We start from the raw sequence: 21,629 nt of genomic DNA, 5'->3' as shown, positions 1-21,629 counted from the left end.
AACGAGCGGGTTTTCGCAAAGTAGCGCTGCGGAAGTAAAAACACCATCTGCGCATGTGCAGATGGTGTTTTTACTTCCGCAGCGCTAGCGAGGAGCCGAAGATTGGGGGCGGCGCGGGTGTTTTAAAACGTCCCCGCCGACATGGGGGGCTCGCTAGCACCCCCCTAACCCGGGTTGGGGGTTTGGGGGTGTGCTAGCGAGCCCCTCATGTCGGCGGGGATGTTTTAAAACACCCGCGCGACTTTCCAATGAGTCCCGAAGACAACGCGTTTGTCTTCGGGACTCATTGGAAAGTCGCGCGGGTGTTTTAAAACATCCCCGCCGACATGGGAGGCTCGCTAGCACACCCCCGAACCCCCAACCCGGGTTTGGGGGGGTGCTAGCGAGCCCCTCATGTCGGCGGGGATGTTTTAAAACACCCGCGCCACTTTCCAATGAGTCCCGAAGACAACGCGTTTGTCTTCGGGACTCATTGGAAAGTCGCGCGGGTGTTTTAAAACATCCCCGCCGACATGGGAGGCTCGCTAGCACACCCCCGAACCCCCAACCCGGGTTTGGGGGTGTGCTAGCGAGCCCCTCATGTCGGCGGGGATGTTTTAAAACACCCGCGCCACTTTCCAATGAGTCCCGAAGACAACGCGTTTGTCTTCGGGACTCATTGGAAAGTCGCGCGGGTGTTTTAAAACATCCCCGCCGACATGGGAGGCTCGCTAGCACACCCCCGAACCCCCAACCCGGGTTTGGGGGTGTGCTAGCGAGCCCCTCATGTCGGCGGGGATGTTTTAAAACACCCGCGCCACTTTCCAATGAGTCCCGAAGACAACGCGTTTGTCTTCGGGACTCATTGGAAAGTCGCGCGGGTGTTTTAAAACATCCCCGCCGACATGGGAGGCTCGCTAGCACACCCCCGAACCCCCAACCCGGGTTTGGGGGTGTGCTAGCGAGCCCCTCATGTCGGCGGGGACGTTTTAAAACACCCGCGCCACTTTCCAATGAGTCCCGAAGGCAACGCGTTTGTCTTCGGGACTCATTGGAAAGTCGCGCGGGTGTTTTAAAACATCCCCGCCGACATGGGAGGCTCGCTAGCACACCCCCGAACCCCCAACCCAGGTTTGGGGGTGTGCTATCGAGCCCCTCATGTCGGCGGGGACGTTTTAAAACACCCGCGCCACTTTCCAATGAGTCCCGAAGGCAACGCGTTTGTCTTTGGGACTCATTGGAAAGTCGCGCGGGTGTTTTAAAACATCCCCGCCGACATGGGAGGCTCGCTAGCACACCCCCGAACCCCCAACCCGGGTTTGGGGGTGTGCTAGCGAGCCCCTCATGTCGGCGGGGATGTTTTAAAACACCCGCGCGACTTTCCAATGAGTCCCGAAGACAACGCGTTTGTCTTCGGGACTCATTGGAAAGTCGCGCGGGTGTTTTAAAACGTCCCCGCCGGCATGGGGGGCTTCCTAGCAGCCCCCCAAACCCGGGTTGGGGGTCCGGGGGGTGCTGGTAAGCCCCCCATGCCGGTGGCGACGTCGCGCCGCCCCCAATCTTCGGCTCCTCGCTAGCGGGCAGGCAGGCGGCTCCTCGCTAGCGGGCAGGCAGGCGAGAGCTAGCGCCAGCGAACAGCTTGTCCGCGCTCGCTCTGGCCGCGAGAATGAACGGTGTGGGCGGGCGAAGGGCGGGCGGCAGCGAGGAGTTTGCGTGGGCGGTGGGGAAACTCCTCGCTGACGCCAGCAAGAGGGGGAAGACCCAGGGAAGCCGCTGCCATCTACGCATGCGTGCCCGGCACGCATGCGTAGATGGTATTTTTGACTTCCGGGTTGAAAAATAGCGAAGTACCCTGTTCGCAATGGTTGGGGACGCAATAAACGGGGGATCACTGTATACACACACACACACACACACACACACACACACCTGTACAATCTTGCAGGTTTCCCATTCTCTGTGGGCAGGAACCCCATCTGAAGTTCTGACCACACAGAACTGGAAACTGACTCCAGCACTCAAAAGGATAAATTTAATTATAAATTATTATAAATTATTAACTCACAATATATTTATAATTTATTATTGCTATAAATACACTAGTAAATTAAGGATTCTCTTGAAATTCCTCTTCAGAGTAACTAGGACAATCGCCAGTACAGTACTGGTGTTTGATTGATTGATCTGATCTGAAGGCAAAGACCACTGAATCGGTGGTCTTCTTTTCCCACAAAATGTTTTAGCATAGTAACAGTCTCCAAGATAGTGTTTGCAGAAAATAGTTTCAATGTACAGTTGCTGCACATTTAGGAGAAAGCTAGGTCCCACCAAATATCAAGAATAAGGACAGGAAAGAAATCTCTGTCCCATTTAACTCATATGAATTAAAACTACTGGAAATGGCCTCGCTGTGTTTTGCCTTTTGGGAGCATAACTCTATTTCATAAAACCTTGCGTTTCACATTTCCCTTCAGAACAGCTCTCAAGTAATTGTTGGAAAAGTTTTAGAATCAGATACCCATAAAGCTTTTACTACATTCATCATTATCACCCTGAATCCAATACCCATAAAGCTTTATTTTTCCTGGAAAGATCATTCCTGCCATGAGTTTAAATTTAGAGATGACTGCAAAACACTTCATTTGGTACATTTTGACCATGTAATATCCAGCAGTCCTACTATGCAGCCAAACTATAGCTGGATGGAACATCCTGACAAAATATGAGATGGAATCCTGTGTAAGTAAATTTAACAAAATGAATAATTTTCCCGCACCCACCCAACAAATGTACCTTGACAAACTGTGTTCCACTAATACAAACTGAACAGTTTCTGGAAACAGAAGTTGTCATATCAACTGCGTGCAAAACTGATTCCCCTTCCTCCCAAAATCTGATATGGATTTTATTTTTCTCCTTAAATAAAGACCTGTTGTTATGTACCTGTTAGAATGGCCTTACATTTCTGGGGTGGGGAGAAGTATCAAATTTACAGGAATCCAGAGGATTACTTATATACAAATTATATATAAATATTCCCTACAAATCCTTATATATTTTTTCCAGATTTTTTAAATATTTTCCCATTCCATTTTATTTGGCAAGATAAAAGTATCTGCATATTCCCAATCTATTCAGACTGCAGTTCTGGATTTAACTGCAGTTTAAAAGAAAAAAAGTGTGCATAATTGAGGTGGCAATATGAGGAGATAGTAAAGGAGAAGAGAAAGAATTGGAGAAGATCATAAAAATATCAAACCTCGACAAAGAATGAGGTAGCTGAATCAGTAGGCATGAGCTTAAATGGACTCCAGAGGATGGTAGAAAATAAGAAGGCCTGGAGGAACCTTCTCCTTGGGGTCGCGATTGGTCAGCTACGACTTTGCAACTAATAACATAATAATAATAATAATAATAATAATAATAATAATAATAATAATAATAATATCAATAGGTGCTTTGAATGCAATCTGAAATGGTGTAGGGCTTCCTGTTTAAGCAGGGGGTTGGACTAGAAGGCCTCCAAGGCCCTTCTAACTCTTCTGTTCTGTTCTGTTCTGTTCTGTTCTGTCCTGCCCAAATATCTGGAGCAAAGTGAAGGGCTGCAAAAAAATTTACTACCACACCATGGATGTGGTTTGTTTTGTGGGTGTGGCTTGCTTGCCATGTGACAAGGTGGGAGTGGCTTGATGATCATGTGACACGGAGGTGGCTTAAAGGTCATGTAACTGGCCAGCTTGACATCACTTACGTCAAGGGTTTGGGTTAGGATTAGGGTGCCAGGCCTCTTCTCGCCTCAAAGACATACAATTTCCCTTACTATTACTGAACGTCCGAAATATATTATTTAATTCTATATATGTATGCCATATGTGTACATACATATTACACACAGGCACACAAAAATATACATTATCTACTATATAAACTGTATGTTTATGTGCACATACACATGCACGCACAGCTCTTCTAAAATTATACATATTCAACCTCATTTACTGTGATAGGAAAAACATACACAGAGCCCAGAAGGGGGAAAAAGGGGGGGGGATCAAAATTTTTCTACTAGTTCTGCATACCTGACAGTACTCAAAGGAGTCCATCACTGCTGGAGCACCATTTGAACACCAAAAGCATGGACAAATTCACCATCAGTCAACTGCAAAAGGCAGTTTTATTTAAACAACTTACATCCAGCAATGATACCTTTAATATCATCAAACAACATCATCTCCCTATCCCAAGTCCTTTGGAAGAACTAAACAGGTGGATAAAAATATCAAATCCAGTCTAAACATTTGGCTGATTGAGCAACCAACCGTAATAAATAGATTCAGCAGCTTCCAAGTCATTAAATCCTTAGCATAATGTGATATATCTAAATGCAGTATTACCATATTTTTTAGAGTATAAAATGCACCTCCCCCCCCCCTAAAAAGGCGGCAAATGTTGCTATGTCTTATACACTGAATACAGTACTCATTTGTGGCCTCCCCCAAGCCAAACCTTTTGCAAAAATCTGACTGCGCAGAAGGTTGGGAGGCCTTCAGCATGCTTCTGGGTGCTGGGGGAAGGCAAAAATGCTAGTTTTTGCGAAAAATGGGGGAAAGGGGCCCCATTTTTTTTGCAAAAGCTGGGGCATTTTTGCCTTCCCCCAGCCCCCAGAAGCACTTTGCAGGCTTCCCAAACCATCTGTATACTCAGTTTTTTGCACAAACAAGTGAAAAATAGGGTGCGTAGAGAGTTTGGGAAGCCTGCAGAGTGCTTCTGAAGGCAAAATCATCCCCTTTTTGCAAAAAATGGGCAAAAAAAAGGCTAATTTTTCACAAAAACTGGTGTTTTGCTTTCCCCCAGCCCCCAGAAGCACTCTGCAGGCCTCCCAAACCCTCTGCGCCCCCCATTTTTTGCAAAAAAACATGTGGAAAATGGAACACACAGAGGGTTTAGGAGGCCTTAATGGTCCTGGAGCCCAGGGAGGACAAAAACATTTTTTTCTTAATTACCTCTTCAAAATCTTGGTGCGTCTTATAGTCCGAAAAATATGGTATTCTTAAGTTAAGCCAAGCTGTTGCATTTACAAATTCTCATTTAACAATAAAGAAAAATAATAATCAGAAACATGGAAGATTGTTTCAATCTCACATAATATTTTATAAAATAATATTGTTAAATCACTCCAAACAAAAGATTCATGTCACTCCATCAAATTTGGCATGGGAAATTTAGTGTTCTTGTTGTTATTGTTGTTTTTAAATGATGGTATTGCAAACCATTAAAGAAAATAATGTTCTGTGGTGTATTATTTTTTCTAATGTGCTTTACTCACCCATTTTCACTGGAAATTAATATTTGCAGATATACTTAACAAGAACTTAATATTGTTTTTATCTGTGATCCATCATTTGCATTGCTTGGGGGGTTTTTAATCATAACTTTCAAGAACTCCCCCCCCCCTTCTTCTTCTGGGTTTGATTGCAAATAATACAGCAATTTCACTGAAGTTAAGCGGGTAGTATGAGTGGTCAGTGATACCATGGGTGACTAACTGAGAATTTAATGAAAATTTCATCTTGAGTTCCATGATAAAAGATTTAAGAAGACTCTCTCCCTTAAAAAAAAAAAGTCTACCTATTTAGTAACCAGCTCTTACAAAGTATGTTCTGGCCTATCTCTATATATATAAAAGCGAAAGCTACTAATCACAAAATCTCCAGAACCTTAAAGCCTACAAACTTGAAATTTGCCATGTATATTCCTCTTGGCTTCTAAGTGCTCATCAGAGGGAGTCGTGCACACATGCACGAGAGGTGAAGGTGATTAGGATGAAAAAATACCTAGGCAGCGCCGGGTCATAGGCTAGTTTAAATATATGGCATAGTTAAGAAGCTATAAGGACCACTATTGTTTTGGCTTTTATGGTTAGTCCCATGGAATCCCTCACTTCTTGGCAACTGATAAAAAGATTCTTGTACACACAACAGGAACCGTTAATCATAAAATAGGGCTACTAAAGTTTAATTAGGCATAAAATGTCATCCTGCTTCAGTTCCTTGCATTGGAAGGTTAGAGGAATGTGAAGCCAAAAAATTGTTTTTTTTAAAAAAAAATTATTCCTGCCATCTGGTATTTACTTCCTAAGCCATAAAAATTGAAGAGATATGAATAATGAGTCCATTTGTTTTTATTAAGAAAATGAAGACAGGTCCCACTCTCCTAGCTTCAAAAGAAATATACAATTGATTTTGCATTTGACTCTAGAAGTCATGCTGCAATTAAATGGTTGATAATATTACAAGCCCCCAGCTACCAATCCATCAATGTCTAATGTAACTAAGAGAGACGGTTATTCCCAGGCCTAACACTATCTTTTCATTGTATTTCCATTCCAAATACTTGACCCAAAGGTTAGGGATAAAGTATCATAAACAAAGGCTTACAAATATGTATGAGGTTGCAAACACAAGCTCCAAGTCATTCTTTGATCACCCTGCCTATGTATATCACACCCCATTCTTCCCTGCCACTCCCAGTCTTTTCTTTCCCACCCCAACAATGTTCTCAGAAGATAAAATGAAAGAAGACAGTACCGCTTACACACAAAGCACCAAGCTTGTTATTTTTTTTACAAACTATAGAAAGAGAGACATAGTTCAATATACACAATAAACAGAAACAACAAGGTATAGCAGTATAGACAGATTTTGCAGCTAGTTTAAATTATTGCTCATGAGTTTGAAGAAATTGGACCCTAATCCATGGAAGTTTATGGAGATTCTCAATCATCCAGGTCATGGTTGTCCCAAAGGTACTTTTTCGAAAAGACAACTAGATTTTCTTGTTTTGAAAGTGTTTCATTATTCATCCAAGAAATAGTTTCAATGGGAAAAACCAAGAAAGTCCAGTTGCCTTCTAGAAAAAGCACTTTTGGAATAATCCATGAAAGGTTATACTACAAAGATGGCATAAGAGTCTCTGTTATTTGTTCAGTGTATGAATATTGTATATTCATACAGTGAACTCATACTGTATATTCCCACATAGACATGAAAAGACAAATTGTATATGGCAATAAAATAGGCTCATTATACATGCTGCACACGATTTTTTCCCCGATTATCTTTTTTAAAAAATGATGTCAATACTCAAATCAACAGTTTTCTTGCACACCAGATTGACAATTAATTGATCCTTCACTTCTCAGTGTATGAGCTATCAGAAGCAGGCTACAGTAAATTAAGTCTATGATGCAGAACCAAAAAGCACTGATTGCCCCTACATGATAAAGCGTGAGTGGGGCATCTACCCTATTTTTGGTGTATAAGATGCACCTTTTCCTTCCTAAAGAAGGCTGATAATTTGGGTACTCTGAATGTAGTTTTTTTTCCCACAGCCCTAACTAGCTGCTAACGATCTTCCCAGCTCTTACCTTCCAGGCTCTCTCATTGTTTCTCTCTGCGAAGAATGTTTTCCAAGCTGTAAGTCTTTGCAGGGTTTTTTTCATTACTCTAACTTGCTCTGAGTAAGTTTCTTTCCAGCCCTAACCAGGTACTAATGATGTTCCCGGCTCTTCCAGGCTTGTAAGCTCTTTCATTGTTACTTTCTGCAAAGAATGTTTTCCAAACTGTCTTTGATTTTTTTTTTCATTCTCTATTTGCTTCGAATGTTTCTTTCCACCCTAACCAGGTGCTAACAATGTTCCCAGCTCTTACAGGCTTGCAAGCTCTTTCATTGTTACTCTCTACAAAGAAGAATGTTTTCCAAGCCCTAAGTCTTTACAGGGTTTTTTCCATTGCTCTACTTGCTCAGACTGTTTCTTTCCAGGTGCTAATGATGTTCCCAGCTCTTACTGGCTTGCAAGCTCTTTCACTGTTACTCTCTCAGAATAAAAAAAAAATTAAGCCCTTAACCAGGGGATAAAATAATGTGCTGAAGTCTACCAGACTAAGGATGCTACCCAGATGAATACCTGGTAAGCAGATGCTTTTCAAAATTTTCCTCCCCCAAACTAAGATGCATCTTATATTCCGGTGCGTCTTATACTCCGAAAAATATGTTATATAAAGTTAATAAATAAAAAATAAAAATCTCTAAATCTAAATCTCACATAATTTGCTTAAGAATAACATGAAATTCTATCAAATATCACAGAATACAAAGTTGATCACCATTTATAATAGACAAACGCATAGCTAACAATGGCAAATGTATGATAAAATGAGATGTGAAAATTAAACTCTTCAAAGAAACATTATAGCTCGGAAATTAACTGACAGACAACATGACTCCCTTAGGATTAAGCTGAAGAGTATGGAATGCTGAATATGCATAGAGTTGCCAGATTCATCCCCATTTTTGCTTTCCTGCTTAACAAACTACATTGTCAGGATACCCAACAACAGGATAAGAATGGCTATATCCCATATTGACAGCCACAACCTCTAATGGCAAAGAGAGATAGTTGTGTATCAAAAATACTTCCTATAACCTTTTCCCATCTTTTTTATATCCATATATGTCAGTCCCACCAGGTAGATCAGATTAAAAACCACCTGCAAACTGCTTTTGAGCGTAACTATAATAACAGAATTTTGCAAGTTTGGTTGTTCTTTGCCTCCTCCCCCTAGACCTGAGGAGGTTGGACTTAATCCATTTTTTTTTTTTTTGGTCTTTGTTGCTTTCATAATGAATCTGGTGTATCATTGCAAGGGTCGTCTTCTTTATCGTCTACAATGTCTAACTCTTTCTTAAACTGGCTCTATTCCTTTACCCGGTATCCTCAAATTACTTTCCTAATTCATTTCTCTTTCTTTTTTAGGCTTAGTTTGGCCAGGAAACTTTATCCTGAGGTCCATGTTTAGACTAATGCGATGGATAGACCTGGATTCTGTCAATCCAACTCAGCCATCAACTTATCTGAAGGAACCATATGGAGCTACTAATTATCAACCTAGACCAGGGTGGTCATGCTCTGGATCAACAGGATGGATCCATCATGCGCTAGCCATGCCCGGTTTAGCAAAGAGGGGGAAAGTCCCAATACATCACGTGATGCCACTATGATGATGTGAGTTTGACATCCCTGACCTTGACAGTTGCACAGAACCTCTGGGAAGGATGGGGTGAAAGAGGAGAGAGAAAGAGAGAAAGTGTGTTTGTTATTTCAGAAAGCACAAAAAGTCTGATACAGGTAGAGATTCATAAGTAAAACCCTTCCCAGTGGAACAGTATTTTTAAAACCATTTTTAATTGACAAGTGCTTGCCATACAGCTACAAGAAGAAATGAAGAGTGTTTTGACTTGTCATTTAGTACCGGGAGTAGAATCACACTAATGGATAGAAGATGGCAATCTGTTAACTCATAGCACTGGAACCAAAATCAGATCTGCAATTCTTGGACAAACATCCAATGTGGTATTTTTGGTAGAAGCCAAGCCAAGTTATTATGCTCCTTTTCAACACATTCCAAGCTGTTCAATGCACACAAAGTGACATGCAAGAAAGTTGTCAAGTTGGCACTTGCACACCCTTTATGTAGCAGATTTTAAAAGATGATCAGTAAACACCAAATGCTGCATAAATAGCCATCTCTGAGCAAAGCAGCTTTGGCTAATTTCTTTAAACTGGTAACTTCTCCAAACTGATTTAGAAGTCTTTGAGAACAATTGTGTAATATGTGCATGTGACTCAACATCTCTTTGACAAGAAGCTTCAAAGGCCAGCTTACAATATCTGATGTGGCCCTTAAACTGATCAAGTTTGTTTTGAAAAGCTTTTTCTTTGCTGTCCCTTGTCATATACATTAATCTTACACACATCCATTGTCCATATTTCATTTTGCTTCTCACTTGAAGCTAGAGCTTTGCAAATTGTCCTGAATAATTTACACATGCCATTCTAAGGAAAGGAAGAGACGGATACGTGTTGACAAAGAACAGGCCATTTGAAGTATCAAGGAAATGATAAATGGAAGCAAAAAAAAAAAGTAAAGATGTTGCCACATGGCGTGTCCTTTATTCAAAAGTCTGTTTTTGATTATGAAATATTACAGCTTAATAAAGCATAATATCCCTTAATTCAAATACAATACAATGAATTTTTTTAAATAAGCAAATTGTCTATTCCATGTTAATCATGCTAAACTTCATTTTATTGGAAATTGACCTGAACATAATCTTGGAAGAAAGAGGTATTTAAAGAAAGTTGTTTATTATAGGCATTGACTTGAAAATATAATATTCTTTACCCATTACATTTATATTAATTTGTTCTCAAAAAAACCTGGGCTTATAAAAATATCAATTTGTTCTCAAAAAGTCCTTGGCTTATAACAATACTTATCCATATTTCTTTTTATTTATCATTTGTCTTTCCTGTTACTGAAACATCCAATATTTTTTTCTTAGCTATACTGTCATCAGCAAACACACGAGAGAATCAAGATACCTATTAATGTACTTAAAGCAAAAATGTCATAATAGCCATAGAACATAAAGCTCATTCAAGCCTGAATAAATACACTGTATAGCAGCTGTTGGTAGCAGAATTATGGTTCTGTTTGATAATTGTGAATAAAACTGTGATATAATTAATAATGACAAAAATGATCAAAGTAAAATGTACTGTACAGTAATACCTCAAGATACGAGCTGCTCTATATACGAGCATTTCGAGATACGAGCTAGGAGTGGAGAGATATTTCTGCTCTACTCCCGAGCTCAAATTCGAGATACGAGCCCCTCCCAGCGCTCACCGCCTGTCCCTGTCAGCGGCCCAGCCACCTTCACCCGCCCGGACAACCGCCAGAGGGGCTCCTCCGGAGGGGCACCTCCGGAGGGATGCACGGGGAAGGGCTTAAGCCGCCACCTTCTCCCTTCCCCGTGGGAGCGCCGCACCTCTTGCTGGCGTTCCAGGTGGACCGCCCGGTATGAGCTGCGGTTTCGTGCCTCTCGGGCTGGGCAGACAAGAGGTGCGGCACTCCCATGAGGAAGGGAGAAGGCAGCGGCTCAAGCCCTTCCCCGTGCGCCCCTCCGGAGAAGCCCCTCCGGAGGAGCCCCTCTGGCAGTTTCCGGGCGGGTGAAGGTGGCTGGGCCACTGACAGGGACAGGCGGTGAGAGCTCGGAGGGGGCACAGCCCGGAGCGAGACTTGGCCTCTGCCGTGGCTGCTGCCTGCCTGCTTCTCTCTCCCTCCTTCCTCGCCTGCTGCGCCGCTCTGCTTCGCTCCCTCCCTCCGCAGACCCAGAGACATAACAAACAGAAATGAGGCGCGGAGCGGGGGGAGCCGCCTGGCAGACCGCCTTTGTGTTTTTGGCTGGGGGGGGAGAAGGATGACCTTCCTGACTGCATGGCATCCTGCATGCAGGATGACATGCATGGCAAAGAGGCGGGGAGGATCGGGAGGCTCAAGCCTCCTTCGGTGGTGGCGGTCGGTTTTTGAGTTTTGGACTTGCACGCATTAATCGCTTTTCCATTGATTCCTATGGGAAACAATGTTTCATCTTACGAGCTTTTCACCTTATGAGCCTCCTCCCGGCACCAATTAAATTCGTAAGTCGAGGTATTACTGTATATGTAAATGGTCTGTTTCCAAACATAGCTCCTTTCTGGAGTTTTATGCAACTTTCTCTAGGTGAAAATAATTTTGGATGCTATGCTATATGTGGGGGGATTATGTCATATCATCTCAACAGTTACCAAGGTTGAGAACAACCATAATTATCTCATCTACCCATTCTTGACTTTACCACAGATCAGAAACTAAAGAAAAGAAATTCTGGACATGCAAATCAAGTAATAAACAGCATTTAACTGATCAGATATTAGGAGGAATGTGGTTGATACCTGATTTAAATTATTATATTATATCATCTGACTCTTGACTTTCACTCCTATACAAATATCCAAGTTTCCCATCATTGCCACTATTTCCTGGCCATATTTGCCAAATTAAGAAGATCAATAAAAGGTTTGGGAAGGATGCTCCCTAAATATCACCCTAAGTAAAAATGTATTTATTCAAACATATCATAATGAGAAGGATTACAATCCAGCACATGCTTATATAACATTTATAAGGTCCAAACTCATATGCCAAAAAAGAATAGCTTTATATACTGTACTGTTACTATGTCTAATTACAGTATATGGAAGGAATTTTGCATATCACAATTTATCCGACAGTAAAGTCCTCATTTTAAATCAGTTTTAAAAGGGGATAAAGGTTGCTATTATAACTAGTCACAATGTGGCAAAATTTTGGACAACTGTTTTCTGTTCAAAAAATATCAAAGGACAAGTTCAAAGGAGATTCTGATTAGTATCACCATGAAGGGATTTCAAAGTCCAGCTTGACCCGTAGGTGGGAGGAAGGGTCATACACGAAAATTCACAGCTACAGCTGCACACGCCTTAGAAATCTTGTAACTGCAACCCCAAGATATACAGGCCACGAATAGTCTAGCCAGCTGCCTTCATTTGGGATGAGCAATGTAATGCATGTAAATGAAGATAAAAATAAGTTAAGGCATGCAGCAGCTCTCAAGTTAGTGGGAAGTGTCATATCACGTGGCAGCATCTTGGTATCTGTCAACACAACATTTTGTCCCAAAGGAACCCCAGGTGAGGGGGAAGAAAGATTCGTGTAGTACAGTGAGGCAGGGTCCCAAACAAAAAGGTTGAAATGAAATTAAAAACACTCTGACCAAGTTACTTCCCAAGAAGCATAGATGAGAACTGCTGAGCTTCCAAGCTGTTCTCTGAAGAGTGATTCATAGCATGGCATTTCTCACATCACGTCTCCAACTCCAGCCATCCACCTGCCCCTTATCTTCTTAGATCAGTGTTTCTCAATCTTGGCAGCCTGAAGCTGTGCGAACTTCAACTCCCAGAGTTCCTTGGCTAGCATAATTCTCCAGCCAACACTGAGGTCCACACAACTTCAAACTGCCATGGTTGGTGATGTTCTGGATCTTCAAATTGACGCATTATCCATTTTTGCCAGATTTAAAAAAATGTATGTGCAATGTTTTCTAGCTCTGACCAACTTGCTCATGATGGCTGACATTCTAAAATAATGCTGCCATCTAGCCACAGTACTTCTCAGCTGGAGATGTGCAATCCAATCTCAAAGTATCCCAATCCAAAAATGAGACTTTGCAAGGGCAAAATGTTTCAGCCTCAAAATATGTTGACCACATCTATTATTTTCTAATACTGAACTGGCAACAGAAACCTTGTGTGAGGTCATCTTATTTAACCATTTATGCTACTATTTAACCATCATCACAGAACCTCATATGGTTTACAGATGATTTCTTTCGATTCCTGTTCATTAATAAAAAATTCAACACATATTTAGTAAACACTTAATCATAATGCTGCCCAAGAGATAACTTGCCATCAAAGCCTATACCAGTATATAGTCAACACTGCTCATCTCCCTCCCTGCATTAGAAAAAAAGCAGAAGACATGGTTATTTTTGAGATTACCTTATTTTTAGACATATAAGACACACCTCCTCTCCCCCAAAGAGGGTGGAAATGTCAGTGTGTCTTATATCCTGAATACAGTCATTTTTGGCCTCTGTCTCCCATTTTTGTGAAAAATGGGCCCGCTTTTTGCAAAAATTGGGTGCTCAGAGGGTTTGGGAGGCCTGGAGAGTTCTCCCAGGGGTTAGAGAAAGGCAAAAACACCAATTTTTGTGAAAAAAACAGGAAAAAACCAGACAAAAACAAAGGCATTTTTGCCTTCTCTCAACCCCTAGGAGCACTCTGCAGGCCTCCCAAACCCTCTGTGAAAAATGGGCCCATTTTTGCAAAGAACAGCCTGCACAGACAGTTTGGGAGGCCTGTAGAATGCTCCTGGGGGCCGGGGAGGACAAAAACTTTTTTCTTTTTAACTTTTTTTCCTTACTTATTTCTTTGAAATCTTGGTGTGTCTTATACATCAGTGTGTGTTATAGTCTGAAAAATATGGTAACCACAATTTAATGTACTATTCAGGCCCTAAACAGGTTTAACACAGAATATAGGACAAAGTTTAAAACCCAATTATTGTGTAGTTCAATGGATGACTTTAAGCCAGTCATTCTCTTTCAACGTAACCTTCGTCACAAAAGTACTGTGAAGGTTAAAATAAGGTAAAAATGAAAAAGGGGATGGGAGAGGAAGGATACTACATGTTGCCTCGATTTCACAAAGCAAAATCAAGTTATCTATGTAATACATAAACAATAGTTTAACATTTGACATGTTTCAGATTAATCACTGTTTATCAAGGGTCATACAAAACTACAGTGAGATTAACGTAAAACAGAAGTGAACATTTGGGAACTCTTTCTTGCAATTACAATAAAAGCACCTGAGTTTGAAGGAAGATAAATATGTTCTCATATTTATTTGCTGCACTTATTGCACTACCAACCATCTAAGTCAGTGATGGCGAACCTATGGCACAAGTGTCCCAAGTGGCATGAGGAGCCATATCTGCTGGCACACGAGTTGTTGCTCTAGCTCAGTTCCAACGTGCATGTGTGTGCCAGCCAGCTGATTTTTAGCTCACACAGAGGGTGTTTTTGGCTTCCAAAGAGCCTCTGGAGGGGATGGGGGAGGATGTTTTTACCCTTCCCCGGCTCCAGGGAAGCCTTTGGAGCCTGGGGAGGGCAAAACATGAGCCTATTGGGCCCACCAGAAGTTGGGAAACAGGCCATTTCCGGCCTCCAGAGGGCCTCTGGGAGGCGAGAGAAGCTGTTTTCACCCTCCCCAGTGTAGCACAGGCCCACGCTCTTTCGGCACCCGAGGGAAAAAAGGTTCGCCATCACCGATCTAAGTCATACGAAATCATAGGTCAACTCAACCAATTCATAATGAATATATACCATATATAACCAAGACTAATTACACCAATAAGGTCGGTCCAATGTAGATGAGTAAAATCTACACCTACATCTGCATAGGTCCTAAATAGACAACTTGACATCTTCATTATATTTTTAGACAATTACTACATGTTGTGTAACGTGTTTTTCAGACACAGAAGAAAGAAATTAAAACAAATTCTATCAACCAGGGATATATCAAGCTTTCAAAGAAAAAATGCTTCAAGACTACACAGGAGCTGTGGCTATTCCTGGGCATGCTTGCAAACACAGCAGGAACAGCTTGCTAGGCAGCGGTGTGAACCAGGAAAAAGATGCAGCTGCTTCAGCATATTCAAAAACGATGCCTTGTACAACCTTCTGTGCTTTGCAAAGCATCTCTTTCAAAGGATTTACACAGCGCTCTTGGCCAACATGGAAGACAGCTGCTGTAAGACAGTCATACTGACCCCAGAAATGAGAAAAGGTAGAGCTTCATGGGACGTCAATAAATGCAGCAATGTGAAAAGCAAAGCACACACCACATGAAATCAGTAGGCCCAAAAGGGACAGCTGACGGATAGAAAAACTCTCCTGGTTCACACTTTGATCCTGCTCCATGCCTAGGTAGAAAATTTTGAGGTACAAGTTAAATGGAAACATGTTTCTGTTTTTCTCCCATTTATGAAACTGTTCAGACATCAAGAGTAGGACATACAGTGCCATTATACAGAATAAAATTGGGCAGGGCAGTGGGGGAAATACCTGGAATGCAATCAAATCCAGCAGAATATCATACCAAGGTAAAGGTAAAAGTTTCCCATGTCCAACTCTACAGGGCAGTGCTCAACTCTGTTACTTAGCTGAAGAGTGGTCATGTGCCCAACATGACTATAGCTGAGGTTCATGGAACGCTGTTACCTTCCCACCAAAGTGGTACCTATTAATCTACTTGCTTTTGCATGCTTTCAACCTGCTAGGTCAAGGGTGCAAACTGGCAGCCCATTGGCTGGATACATTACATCCAGGCCACACCCACCCTGGTTCCGCAAAGGCAAAAAACGTTGTGATACATCAAGTGACACGATCATGTTTGACACCCGTGTGCTAGATGGACAGGAACTGGAGTAAGTGACGGGAGTTCAAACCATTGGTCGGAGCTCAGATCTTGGACCCAGGCTGTCAGCTGACAAGCTCAATGTCTTTAATCACCAAGCTATTGCATGCCCACATTACTATATACTAGATTAGAAAGAGTCAGATCCCAATCTTCGCTTACAGTGATACTCATTGGTTAACTTTATCCAATCCCTTCTCTCAATGTAATCTATCTCAGAGACTTTTGAGAGAGAACAATGGGAATGAAAGGAAGCAGGTAAAATACCTTAAGCATCTGAAATAAAGGGCAGAATATAAATTCAATGTTTTAAGAAATCATCAAAGGCAAGTCATTATAGTATGGATAAGCAACCAGATTTCCTCCACCCAGTTTGGTCTTCAACTCCCCTATTTTCTAGGCAGCTTACTATATTCCATATGAGATCTCCAACCATTAAGTTGTCTTATCCCACTATATGACAAGTAACTGGCACTTGTCACATTGTCAACATCAGCTAAGTATTGGTAATTTGTTTAGAAATATACATGATACCCACTCCTTTAATTGACTACAGACCATTATATAGCAAATATTCTTGTGAAAAGTAATTCATGCGCTAACTCTCACTTTTAAAACTTTGGGACACTTTTCTAACCTGGAGGCTTTTGCTAGCCTTAAACCTCTTAGAACTTAGTAGCTTAATGCCACACAAGACCAATTCAGGCTTTACTGCAAAGGAAAAATTCATCACTTGACCTTTTACACAAAAGCTTTAGGTAGAGAAGTCAAAGTATTATCCATCATCAATGACAATTAAACACAAATATCACATCAGACAGATAAGACTCATTTAGCCCATTTAACTTTTTAAATAGCTCTTTATCTAGGTAAAGTTATTTGCCTTTGGCTTACAAATAAAGCGAAAAGCAAACACAGCAGGCCATAGCACTCTCTCTTTCTCACATACATGTACACAGTTTAGCAACTCTGCATAACAAATTAGGTACCTTTTTGGTTTATTCCTGCAAACCTGCATATAACTTTGCATCTCCAAATAAAGAATTTAAATTTTATTAGATTTTCTTTTAAAGGGAAATGGGAAAAGTCACAGCAAAACTTATTTTAATTCAAATGTTTGGAGATCAGGGTTGAGTATCACTTCAACTGCAGGAAGTAGGCTTGAAGAAACAAAATACACATTCCCATACCATAGCAAAGGACAGCACAACCTCTTAGCCTCCCTCCCTCCCTCATTAACAATTCATTTAGAAATCAAATGATTTCAATCACAAATTAGCAATTCAGTAGCAACACTGGTTAAGAGAACTGAATGATTTTGGAATAAAATCCAAATACTGACAGTATGTAGTGCATTTTTCTAGGGCTTCTTCCTCCATTCCTCAATAACATTTTGTAATTACAGGACTGAAAATGGGAGAGGCACCTCTACTAAGCAGCAATGATTGCAGTACTATAAAAGCAATTGCTTAAGCAAAACAATCCAACCTACTTAGTGAGAAATGATTTTTACTAAGGCCTCTTGCTTTTCATTAAAAAATTCCCTGGGTTTCCGACAAGGAAGTGACAGATAGCAAGTAGGTCCGGAAACTACCCGAGTCAAGGTAAAAGCCTGACAATCTACCCTCAGCCTTTTGACCCAAGGCAACTTTCTTTGACCTCTGGGTACCTTTGGTGCTAGGATAAAGGCATTCCTGAATTACTGGACCATAAATTACACCTTCATACAGTATTAAACTGCCAGGGTTTACATACACACACAATCTTACACTTTCTATTCAATGACTGCATGTTTGCATACACATGCTTCCCCACCCATATTTGTTTTCCCAGGTAAGGCAGCACAAGTTCTTCTAACACCTACACACACACACACATCTATCTATCTATCTATCTATCTATCTATCTATCTATCTACCTACCTACCTACCTACCTATCCATCTATTTATCTATTTATTAAATGTACATGCCACCTAATTCCTGAGGGACTCCGGTAGGATGTCCTTTAAAGTGAATATACATACATACATACATGCATACATAATGTATGTATGTATGTATGTATCCATCCATCCATCCATCCATCTATTTATCTAGTTATTAAATGTACATGCCACTCAATTCCCAAGGGACTCCGGTAGGATGCCCTTTAAAGTAAATATACATACATACATACATACATACATACATGTATCCACCCATTCATCCATCCATCTATCCATTTATCTATTTATCTATTTATTAAATGTATATGCCACCCAACTCCCGAGGAACTCCAGGAGGGTGTCCTTTAAAGTGAACCAAGGTTTCAGTTACCACCACGAGATGACCTGCCACTCACTTTTAAGGGCCACGATGAGCGCCTTCCCATCCTTGATCAGCTCCTTGATGAATTTGTTGGTCTTGTCCAGCTCAGCTTCGTGAGACTTTAGCCTTTCTCGGAACTGGGGGCTGTCCAAACAGCAGTCACTAAACTCCAAGGCAGGTAGCCCCATGATTTCCCAGAGCCCGTCCAAAGCCAGGCTTACGGCTAAAAGAGATCCGCTGGAAGAGAAGAGAAACGCCCAGGGATGGGGAAACCTTTCCTGAATTAAAGCCCCTTTAAAAGGGGGACGGAAGAGGAAGAGCCACCAAATCAACGTTGGAAAAAAATGCAAAATGCAAAAATTAAAATAATAATATTTTTTTAATTATTAAAAAATCATCCGTTTTTATGCTGCTCAGGATCCGCAGACATCAAGAAGTCAACTCCCAAAGCCGAGCTTGCACCCAGGGCTGTTTCAAGCACCAAGCCGAAGCGAGGGGACGGAAGCCGTCCGAAGGAGGGAAAGCGGCGTTGCCCGAGAAGCATAAACGCTACCGCTGCCGGAGGACCGCTACTCGCGGCCACATTTTCCAAAACACGCTGCAGAAACTCGGGGGAGGGGGGCGGTGCGGTCGTGGCTGTTGCCGGAACCTCCAGCTCTTCGCCGGGTCGACGTGGGTTTGGCTGCCGCAACCTTGGAGGAAACCTACACCTCGCCGGGAGGGGGGGGCGCGGGAGGGGGCGCTTCCGAAAAGCAGAGAGAGTCCTCAGCGCTTCAGCTCAGCGGAATCCACCGGGAGTCTGCGCTTCCCCATCGGAACGCCAGCGATCATTTCCCTCCCGCTCTGCCCGTTGGAGGAGTGCTGTGGAAAGAGAGAGAGGGGGTGGTGTGTGGTGTGTGGTAGGGGGGGGGTGTTTTTTTTGGTCCCACCCCCGACCCAGACACGACCCCGCCTCTTGCACCAGCGGAAGCCAATCAGAGGCCGGAAAGCTCCTGGAGCAAAGAGGAGGGAAGCAAGAAAGATGCCCTGCGAAGACAAGACCGGCTATGACCGGGGAGGCGGGGGGGCGTGGCCAGAGGTATGTCAAACCGCATGGAGCTGATCCCCCTCCCCTCCCTTCCCGCCCTCTTAAAGGCAAACCCTCCGGAATGGGAGGGAGGAGTAGCGGAGGCTGGGTCGCTCAAGGGCGTTTCTGGTAAACCTGTTGGCTGCAGTGCAGGTTTGAAGGAGAAAGCGCGTTACAGCGAATCGGTGCGCCCGGGACCTCCGCATGGAGACGGAAGGAAGGAAGGGAGAAGATGGACGCTTCGGGGGATCCTTGAAGAGGCTACAGTGAAGGGATCACCTTCACGCTGGCCTCGGCATAAGGAAATAACAGGGATCCTTTCCACCTTTCCCTCCGCAAATGAGCTTTCCCCTTTGCGCGTTCACAGCCTGGCCTGCCTGTCTGCCTTTAATGCTCACATTATTTTCTGTCTTTTACAGCAGTGTTTCCCAACCCTGGCAACTTGAAGAAATCTGGACTTCAACTCCCAGAATTCTGTCTGGGGAATTCTGGGAGTTGAAGTCCAGATGTCTTCAAGTTGCCAAGGCTGGGAAAAACTGTTTTACAGCATGCAATTCCTCCCTTTCTGCCGGGAATCAGCAGGATGAGCTGCTGAAATTGTGCAGACCTTCCCCCTATCTGTCCTCTGCTGAGGGCAGTGATGGCGAACCTATGGCACGGGTGTCAAAGGTGGCATGCGGAGCCACATCTGCTGGCACGTGAGCCATTGCCCTAGCTCAGCTCCAATGTGCATGTGTGTGCAGGCCAGCTGATTTTTGGCTCACACAGAGGCTCTGGGAGGGTATTTTTGGCTTCCAGAGAGCCTCCAGGGGAAAGGAGGAGGGCATTTTTACCTTCTCCCAGCTCCAGGGAGAATTTGGAGCCTGGGAAGGGCCAAACTAGAGCTTACTGGGCCCACCAAAAGTCAGGAAACAGGCCATTTCCGGGAGGGTGGGAGAAGCTGTTTTTTCCCTCCCCAGGCATTGAATTATGGGTATGAACACTCGTGCATGTGCGATAGTGCACACCCATGCTCTTTCGGCACCCAAGGGAAAAAAGGTTCACCATCACTGCCCTAGGGACTCTGCATGGCTCACGACCAAAAATAACATCCAAGGTATTAAAAACCTATAAAAACAGTTTTAAAACAATTAAAATAAAACAATAAACCCATGCATAACATATATGACCGGATCTCGATGGTTATCATCATTAAATCAATGGTCCCAGGCCTGGTGGAAAATTCAGGTCTTACTGCTCCGGAAGGCCAGTAGGGTGCAGCCAATCGGGATCTCAGGAGGTAACTGGTTCCAGAGAGTCGGAGTGGCCACAAAGAAGGCCCTCCCACGCAGACCCATCAGCCAACATTGTTTAGCTGATGGAACCCGGAGAAGACCAACTCTGTGGGCCCTTACCGGTCGCTGGAAGCTATGTGGTAGAAGGCGATCTTGAAGATAGCTAGCCAGGAGCCTAAGCTTGGTTAGCATTGGGTGGGAAAGCATTGAGAAGAGCTAAGGTGGAAATAAAGCAATAGCAAAACTATATACAGTTCTTCCTTCTCTCAAAAAAAAATCCTACACAGACATGTTCTTAACATTACCAAGAACTGAGCTTGATTCCAAAGAGATTCTCTTTCTGTCCATACTGAATATGATCTTGACTCATCTGAAGGAAGCTAATTGCAAGCCATGCCTGTTTCACTTCAATATTCATACTTTTGGTAGATGAATTTTCCTTTATTTTTCCCCCAAAACATATTGCTTGACCAATTATTGATTGTACTGAATTTTATTCTTACCCTTCTGAAAGACCTTTGAGTCAAATTAATAGATCACACTTATTTATTTTATTTTTAGTTATTTATTTTGTCCAAAACATAATGAGGGTTACAGAGGATATACTCATAGTAAAATATATCAATGAAAGAATATGAGAAAAGATACAGGAATAAATATATTGATGCTAAAAAGCATTATGTAAATTGGCAGCAACATTTTAGATCATATTAGTTCTGAAGAGATTTAAATTGACAGCAAATTAAGAGACAGTTGAGAGCAAAATTCATTGTTCTGATTAAAAATCCCAAGATTTGGAGAAGGAGCTATTTGAATCTGAGTCACGGGACAAATATTTCCTTGCTGTCCATCAAAACATGCTATTTAATAAAAGAGAGACATAGGCAAGTGCAATCCTTGAAGCATTTCATCTTACAAAATTGCTCACAGGCCATTTCATTTAAATGATTTAGAATAGTTCTGTAAAGTCTGAACAAAGAGAAGACAAGATGAACTGAAGGTTTGACTTTCCATAGAATGAAATTGGAGTAG

The 21,629-nt window shown here is 42.4% G+C and overlaps 1 protein-coding gene across 5 annotated transcripts in view; it reads right to left on the bottom strand.

Moving 5' to 3' along the window:
- Window positions 1-19,364, bottom strand: part of ARHGAP26 (Rho GTPase activating protein 26) — a 333,358-nt gene extending 313,994 nt beyond the window's left edge. For 3 of the 5 annotated variants that reach the window (XM_070739342.1, XM_070739345.1, XM_070739346.1), the window contains exon 1: window positions 18,292-18,653. In XM_070739342.1, the coding sequence (XP_070595443.1) occupies window positions 18,292-18,445 (154 nt within the window). In that variant the 5' untranslated portion in view covers window positions 18,446-18,653. Of the gene's footprint in view, window positions 1-18,291 lie in introns of all 5 variants that reach the window. The other 2 variants (XM_070739344.1, XM_070739347.1) reach the window with 2 other exon arrangements.
- Window positions 19,365-21,629: the final 2,265 nt, after the last annotated feature.

Source organism: Erythrolamprus reginae, chromosome 2, assembly GCF_031021105.1.
Source record: "Erythrolamprus reginae isolate rEryReg1 chromosome 2, rEryReg1.hap1, whole genome shotgun sequence".
In the NCBI taxonomy this organism is placed as follows: Eukaryota; Metazoa; Chordata; class Lepidosauria; order Squamata; family Dipsadidae; genus Erythrolamprus; species Erythrolamprus reginae.
Note: the sequence above shows the minus strand (reverse complement) of the source record. Positions and strands in the feature narration are given on the sequence as shown.